This window comes from Xenopus tropicalis, chromosome 10 (genome assembly GCF_000004195.4).
Source record: "Xenopus tropicalis strain Nigerian chromosome 10, UCB_Xtro_10.0, whole genome shotgun sequence".
In the NCBI taxonomy this organism is placed as follows: Eukaryota; Metazoa; Chordata; class Amphibia; order Anura; family Pipidae; genus Xenopus; species Xenopus tropicalis.
In genome coordinates this window covers 18640173-18648967 of record NC_030686.2, presented here as the reverse complement: position 1 = coordinate 18648967, position 8795 = coordinate 18640173, and the positions used below count along the sequence as shown (strand labels likewise).

General features: G+C 43.6%; 1 protein-coding gene across 1 annotated transcript; it reads left to right on the top strand.

Moving 5' to 3' along the window:
• Positions 1-338: 338 nt before the first annotated feature.
• On the top strand, positions 339-3740 carry slc35c2 (solute carrier family 35 (GDP-fucose transporter), member C2; the record flags this gene model as incomplete). The annotated part of the gene is given in 4 exon segments (NM_001015731.1): positions 339-469; positions 1707-1936; positions 2360-2510; positions 3089-3740. Coding segments are annotated over 3 exon segments (333 nt in total). The 5' UTR covers positions 339-469; positions 1707-1822.
• Between the last annotated feature and the right edge of the window lie 5055 nt (positions 3741-8795).

Genomic DNA, 8795 nt, shown 5'->3' with positions numbered 1-8795 from the left:
TCCTGAGAGCGCATTTATTAAGGCTGGGGATCTTAAACTGCACGCAAAGGCACCCATCTCACTCTGCACTCCTGTTCAATTGCTCCTCCTTTCCTTACATAAAAAAAGCCTCTGCTGAGTTCCATTTATTCGTCACCCAATCAAACTACTTCCTTATTAAATCCCGCCCTCAAACCTTATCATCTAATCGCTACTGTCCTGAGGGGCGGGTTTCCAAACGGGCAACCAATCAAAGGCTGTATACTCTGTTTACGTCTACGTCACTTGTAAGTGAAACCAGAGGCCTGCTCTGTTCTAAGTTTGCGTGCGTTGCGTTTTGCCTGCACTAAGATGGCGGACTTCACAGGACGATAAACGTGTTTGCACATTCCCAGGATGCTTTGTTCCTTAGAGCCACGTCCTGATGCAAAGGCTAAAGTGGAGTCCTGGAGTAAGGGAACGGGGCGGAGAGTTTCTGCTTTTAAACAGTGTAAGTGACATGAACTGGAGCGGGGAAAAAGGTAAAACCCTACCCTGAGTGCGGTACTGTATTAGGAATGTTGAGATATTATATTAACAGGGCTGGGCCAAAGACAGTTTCATCTAACTCAGCTGTCAGTGCTCAAGGTGTTTATTTATTGTACTGTGCCTAAAAGTGATGGGTCTGTCATTTTAACAACCCCAAACTTGACCACAAAGCTTGCTTTCTAATATACTGCCTGGGAGGCAAAGTGATGGCAGAAATAGAACATTGCATCAGGTAACCTTAATAAGCTTATGTTCAGTGTCAGCAGACATGTCAGTGTAGATTGTAATCTATTTTCAGTTCATCTTGTGATTGTTTACATATTTTGTTCAGCATTCAGGCTGGTTGCTGGGGGTTCATCACCCTAGCTAACAGGAACAGTTTTGAAATCAATATTAGGGCTGTGACAAACGGGGAGATGCCATCCCACCGGCTAGAATGTAAATCGCCAAGTGGGATGGCATTCATGGCGCCGCAATTTGCCGAAGTTGCCTTGAGAGGAAACAGATAGATAATAGAGGGAAGTGGTGTAAAGAAGGCCACTCTCAGGGGCGGGCCAAGCCGACCGGGTGCCCTAGGCAACCCGGTCGACCAACTCCGCCCACCTCCACGCCCCCCCGAACGGCTCATGCGCGCCAAAGCACAGGACGCGGTGGGGGGGGCGGGGTGATTAGATCGGTCATTGCCTCCGCCGCTACTAACAAGCGGCGGAGGCAATGACAAAGTAGCACTAGGGGTAGGCAGGAGAGGCTCCTGCCTGGCACCCCTCAATCGTTGCGCCCTAGGCAGCTGCTTCTTCTGCCTACCCCTAGTTCCGGCCCTGGCCACTCTGCTTGCAGAATCACCCTGTAGGCTGCTGCATGAGGTCAGACCACGCTAGACTTTAAATGCCCCAAAAGTTCCTCTGCAGGGGCCCTAAAAACTTTTGTCACGCCACTGACAACCAAATAGCATGTTCTATTGCAGGCTAAAAGAAAGCAGAATAGTAAAGATAATATTTAAAAACAGACAAAATAAAGACCTGTGGCTCGCCTTCCATTTTTTTGAGTTATGGCTCTTTATATCGCCAAAGGAGTGCTAGAGGCTGAACATTACTGCAGTGTAGAGCTCTTCAGGGTGGTAAATAGACAGCATGAAACCGAATAGCCAAGAATAACCTTAAAATTCTGTATACACTTGTAATATCTTGATATATGTACAGCTATGCCTCTCCGGTCACGTCCCACATGGTGTTTCTCAGATGCCACCTGACCTGATGTTATACAGCAAGACCCGATCATCTTTACAAAGGAGGAGATAGTTGGATTGGGTGGAGCAATGGCCTTCCAATGCTGCTTCGTCCTAGGGAAGGTTCTTCTGACCTTGGGACTGGTCCTTTTCTACTATTGCTTCTCCATCGGCATCACTTTCTACAACAAGTGGCTGCTCAAGGTAGGGGATAGAGGGTCCTTATGAAAATGATATGGGTTGACGGGCTGAGGAGACAGAGTAAACTTTATCTAGGCATTTGGCTTATCATGACCCACCACCCACTTCTGCCCCTCACCAGAATTTCAAAGGATGTAGAAAGTTAAGAACTGTTTTGCAGCTAGATTTCAGTATATACAAATGGTATTTATTCATACTTTTTGAAGGATCAGATTGCAGTGATAAGCATATTAGGGGTTTCTGTGTTGTGTTTGGGCAAAGCTTGCTTCATCTGTAGGTTTTTCAGTATGGTACTGTAGTATTGTGGATGCCTGTGTATGTGACAGATTGGTGCTCATGGTTTCACCTCAGTTGGACATATATTTTCCCTACAGCAGGTAGTTGTGTTTCTGGGCATAACCCTTCACATCTCTACCTCTTCTTCAGAGTTTCCATTTTCCTCTCTTCATGACACTTGTGCACCTCATAATGATCTTCCTGCTGTCCGGATTCAGCAGATTGCTTGCGGCTTGTTACACCGGCCACCCACGGGTCATACTTCCCTGGAAAGACTACCTCAAGAAAGTGGCCCCCACAGGTAAAATATGGAAAATCCATTGACATATAGTCTATAAGGGGATCTAGTTGCATGGTAGCATATGTTTCTCAGGCTGCTTAGCTCTGGGTTAAATTAAAGGTTTTCTGAAAATCAAAAACATTCATTGGTTAGATGTGATAAAGTGGTTGTGTTTGCTGGTCTCCCCAAGAATCTGTTCTTTAAGGCTTCAGCTTAGTGCATACAAGTGCTGTATATTACAGTGTGTACATCATCCAGTGCAGCAAGAGGAATCTCGGCAACCCATGGGATTCAACAAAATCCTTGTGCATACCTTCTTCTTGTACATTTCCAGCATAATTTAAATAATAAGTTAACATGGGTAAATGCTGGGTGGCCAGCTTTTACAAGGGGTTATGGGTGGGAAAAGTAAGAATTTATAGAAGTGCCTATGGATTTGGTAAACAAGATTGTTTTGGTCCCATACAAGAACCAGTGGGCTTTTGATTTGGTTACAAAGGTTTGAAATGGCGCACAGTAGGTGCCCATGTGTGGGCACTTTAAGACAGCAGTATTACTGAATCATCTAAATAATTTGTTTAATTTACATTCATTCTCAGCACTGGCCACAGCCCTTGACATTGGACTTTCCAACTGGAGCTTCCTGTACATCACTGTATCTCTGTAAGTCATAAAGCGGGGAAGGCGGGTGTTTGGAATGATGGCGAGCTAGAGGCCAATGGGATACTGAAATCCCTTCAGAAAGGTATTACAGCTTGTGGCTGCATCAGGTGGCCTAAACCGCTGTTGTGTCCCCCATGGCAGCTGTAAGAATGCAGTACAAGAGCAGAATGCAGCCTACTGTAAGGCACGGCCTTGTTTGCTGCCTACCAAAACCCCTGCCTTCATATATTTATTGATTTTGGCAGCTGGATCCTGTGTAATATACTTCCTTAGTCAGTGAATGGAGCAGGAGTATGAATCCTTATGCAGATGGTGATACTAAAGGGTGGTTCACCTTTAAGTTAACTTTTCTATGTTATAGAATAGCCTATTCTTAGCAACTTTGCAATTGGTCTTAATTTTTTATTTTTTTTTATATATTTACCTTCCTTTTCTGACTCTTCTTCCCAGCTTTCAAATGGTGGGGTCACTGACCCCAGCAGCCAAAAAAATTTTATTGTTAATTTTTTATACTTTTCTGTTTAGGCCCCCCTTGGTTGCCAATTTAGCCTAGCAACCAGGCAGTGGTTTGAAAGAGAGACTGAAACATGAATACATTTATTGTTAATTTTTTATACTTTTCTGTTTAGGCCCCCCTTGGTTGCCAATTTAGCCTAGCAACCAGGCAGTGGTTTGAAAGAGAGACTGAAACATGAATACATGTTTCAGTCTCTCTTTCAAACCACTGCCTGGTTGCAAGGCTAAATTGGACCCTAGCAACCAGAAAGCTGCTGGAAAGCTTAAATTTAGATCATTCAAAAAAATAAAATATGAAGAACAATTGTAAAATGTCTTAGAATACCATTCTCTACTTCATAATAAAAGTTAATTTAAAGGTGAACATCCCCTTTAATGCCTCATACTCCATTTTGGCAGCTGCTGCAGACATTTACATAATTTTACTAATTACTGTTTGGGCTTGAAACTGGAGGTGAACAATGGTTTATTTTCTTAATAATGTCATTCTTTTGTGGAAAAAAAATAAGCAATGCTGATCCATTTTTGTCCTGTTGCCAATTTAGGTACACAATGACAAAGTCCTCCGCTGTCCTTTTTATCTTATTCTTCTCACTGGTGTTTAAGTTGGAACAAATGGTAAGTTTTAGGGGTGGACAGGGTGGGGGAAGAGAAAGGCAAAAAGAGCAGACTGGTGGTGGTGTGGCAGAAGGAAATGGATTGGTGAAGGAAGTGAGGAAAGGTAGGGGAGAAACCAACATGAGCAGATCAGTAGCACCGACAAAAATCTACATTTTTGCTGAATGTGGTTGATGTACAAACTGGTTACTCTCTTCTCTTGTTTCCCACCCATGTAGAGGCCGGGCCTAATACTTGTGGTGCTGCTGATCTCAGGAGGGCTCTTCATGTTCACATTCAAGTCCACACAGTTTAACACTGGCGGCTTTGTCCTAGTCCTTGCTGCATCGGCTTTCGGAGGTGTCCGCTGGACCCTCACCCAGCTGCTAATGCAGAAAGCAGAGTTAGGTGAGTTATTAATGTAACTGATGAACATGGAGATCTGAAAAGGAAAATCTGTGCCTTTATGGCAGTTAAAATTGATTTCCATATCTCTCCCCCCCAGGTTTACAAAATCCCATAGACACAATGTTCCACCTGCAGCCTGTAATGTTCCTCAGCTTATTTCCTCTGTTCGTTGGGATTGAAGGTGAGACAGCAAATGCTGGGCTTGAACACATGGCGTCTCTACCTGGGCAAACTATGGTTGGCACCATTGGTACTGAAAGCTGTGCTAAGGATAGTCCTAGGGACCTGTTTATCTAATGGAGTTGTAGAAGCACCACACTTGTTTTTTTTTAATTTTGCTTTTATTGTATATTTTCAGGTCTTCATGTTGCTACGTCAGAGCAGCTCTTCTGTTCCCAAGATTCTCATCAGCTGCTTGCTCTTTTAGCGACTCTGGCTTTGGGGGGGCTACTAGCCTTTGGCCTGGGATTTTCTGAGTTCCTCCTGGTGTCCAAAACCTCCAGCCTCACACTCTCCATTGCTGGCATATTTAAGGTTAGCTTTTAGGGCTCTGGCACACGGGGGAGATTAGTCGCCCGCGAACAGGGAGTTTTATCGCGGGCGACTAATCTCCCCCGTGTGCCAGAGCCCTTAATCCCAAGTATTGCTTTTGTGTCATGTGCCCTAGCCTTATACAAAGATATCTGCACACTGTGCCACAGTGATAGTTCGAACAGGGACAAAAACAAATGAGATAGATGGGAGATATCTAGCCAAATACCCGGGAGACAGAACAAACAATTCCTACAAATGCAAACAGTGCTCCACAGGACAAACAGTGAGCAGCACATACAGTTTACACATGAGTTTTACACATGAGTAGCCATGGCAGTTGAATGGCATTCCAAGTTATTTCATGACTTTCAAATTGTGTGTATTGCCTCTGGCACAGGTCCCAGCAGCCTTGTATGTACACGTAGCTCTGTATATGCAGTGTAGTGAATGTGGGTACTGTAAAATGTGCACTGGTTCTGCTTTTATTTATGTACCTAACAGGCCTGGGCTGGGATTCAAAATAGGCCCTGGACAGAGCTCCAAACAGCCCCCCACCAGCCCAGTAAATAGTGACTGTCTATGGAATCTTACAGCAGCCACTCTGGCAGTCGCCTGAATCCACAGATTGGCAATCTGGACTTGATACCTAACCATTGACAGCTATTCAGATATATCCTGTATTGAACCACTCAGTCCCCCTCTGACTTCTTCCATTTCTCTCTCCTTCTCTTTTGCATATCGTTGTGAATGTGTACTTATTTTTACTAGGAGCTCTGTGTTCTTCTGCTGGCAACCCACTTGCTTGGTGATGAGCTGAGCATCCTGAATTGGCTGGGATTTGCTGTCTGTATTGCTGGCATTGCTCTTCATGTCGCTTTAAAAACCACCCACTCCAGAGGTAACACATGGTTGAAATGGGCCTTATAATTAATCAGAAATGGGTGGGGGCACAGACTACTGTATATACCATCCAGGCCTGGACTGGGATTTCAAATAGGCCCTGGCATTTCATAAACTGAGTCCCAAACATCCCCCCTCCAACTGTCCTTGGCATTTTGCAGCAGCCACTCAGGCATTTGCCAGAAGCCACAGATTGCCAGTCCGTGCCTGATACCAACCATAGTTTGGGCAATTGCTAAGTCTATAAAGCAACTGCTAATCTCATGTGTTTATCTACACAGTCGAAGAAGGCAGAGGAGTACTGACCGCAGACATGGAACTTTTGCTTAGAGGCCATGAGGATGAAGAGGAGGAAGAGACATGACAGTTTGAAAAAGGACAGAAATATTGTCAAGTGCTTCGTACCAATAACACTACCTCTGGGATGGGACAGGCCCATCCTAAACCTCCCCTGCATTTCAAATAACATGGAAAACCTGTTAGTAATGAATTTGTGGTAAGCTGCCCAGCAGGGGATTAGAGAAACAGGTTGACATCATAAGTGCATCTGCCAGAATTAGAGAGCTGGCCTCTCTCTCTGCCCTTTAAATTAATACATTTAGACTCTTGCGAAACCTTTCGGATCTTTTTATGCTACATTTTAACTGTAGCACATCCTGAGCAAATAATGGCTCTCGGACCAGTGCGGTGCGTAATATTATACAGTGGTAACTGACAGACTTTTCTCATTGCTTCTGGCCAGCTGTATTGTTTTTACCCTGGGCCTAACTGTTCCACCTTAATGATTCGTCCTGCCCTTTGATTATGGACATTTTTGTGCATAGTGTTTTTATGGATTTCTGAAGGACAGTTACCCTAATTAAAATACAAAAGGATCTCTCGGTTTACTATAAGTGCTGTTTGTCTGGCTTAGTTATATTTTACCAGAATAACCTCCCACAGATGATAACATTCGCCAATGACCTTACCCAGATCCTGTAGGAGATATCGGCCAACCCCAACTTCTAATAGCACTGTTTAAAAGCATGGAGTCTCCAGGGTGCAATTAAAATGTATACAATCCTTTCCTATCTTATTGAATGCACTGAAGTCTGCTGGAAGGACCTACTGTTAAATAAGGCATCAGAAAGTTAATTGTTTGGTTCACTTGTGCATTTATACAGTTATCTCATCCCCCCCCTTGAGTGCCTCTTCTCCTGTGCAATCAATTCCAAGTTTCCCAGCCTTTTCTTGGCCATCCATTTGCTTTATCAGCTTAGTTGCTTTTACTTAGACTTTCACTATTGCACTACACCCCCCAAGCATTGGAGACCAAAACTGCACTGCATATTCTAGAGGGGGCCTTACCAGGACATTTTTAAGAGAAAGGATGACTCCACCTCCCACAAATCTGTACCCCTTTTAATTCAGCTCCAAACCTTGCTGTCCCTTCCTACTGCTGACTGGCATTGCTTGCTACAGTGAAGAACATTATATACAAATACCCCCAGGTCCTTCTCCATCAAGAATTTGCCTAACTGAAACCTCTGGGGTATACAGTAAGTGGTGGCATATTTTTAAATTCCAGGTGCACATATTTAGATGTAACCTTAAATTAATCAATACTGAATCTCATTTGCCACTGCCACCCAAATAGCCAGTTTGTCTAGATTCCCCTTCAAGGATGCCACATCCTGGATGAAATTGCATAGTAATCATCAGCAAACACATACATTATTACAATGCCCCCCATTAATAAATAAATTAAATAAGAAAACACAATACAGAACCCTGCAACACCTCACTAGTAGAGAATGTGCCACTGCCAACCACCCTTTTGTACATGATCCTTTAGACGTCCTAAACCAGTGATCCCCAACCAGTGGCTCGGGGGCAACATGTTGCTCCCCAACCCCTTGGATGTTCCTCTCAGTGCCCCCAAACCAGGTAGTTATTTCTTAATTCCTGACTTGGGGGCAAGTTTAGGTTGAATAAAAACAAGATTTCCTACCAAATAAAGCCCTCTGTAAGCTGATAGGGTGCATAGAGGCTGCCTAATAGCCATTCACAGCCCTTATTTGGCACCTCCATGAACTTTTATGATGCTTGTGTTGCTCTCCAAGTCTTTTTACATTTGACTGTGGCTCACTTGTAAAAAAAAGGTTGAGGACCCCTGTCCTAAACTGTTAAAATTATGTTCCTTTAACAGGTGGCTCTGTCCTTTGTTCTCTGATATGTGCCTATATGTCCTCTATAACAGTAAAGGCTAATCATGTCCCTTGCAAGCACAATAGACAATAACCCAACTTTGATAGTCTTTCCTTCTATTTTAAAAGGGGAAATCCGGCATCTGAAACAAATTTGTTAGAATCGTACACAACATAACTAATATATATCACTGTAATCTGTTCCTTAAAAGAGTATGGATAAATACTGTTTTTATATGCTGAAATCAGCTGCAAAAGAGTTGTTCTCTTTCTGCATCATTTGAAACCCTGGTAGGGGAGAAGGGACTAAAACATTGATGTTACAGATTGTGACAACTTCTCCTCAGCTTACAGACAGGATGCAAGAACTATAAAACCCGCAATGCACTGCAATGTGATGTTCCTTTCCATATTGACATCACGTTTGCAGGGAATTATGGGATTTGGAGAACGCAGAGGACTACTGTTAAATTTTCACCCTCAATGTATAGAGAGTGCTTTA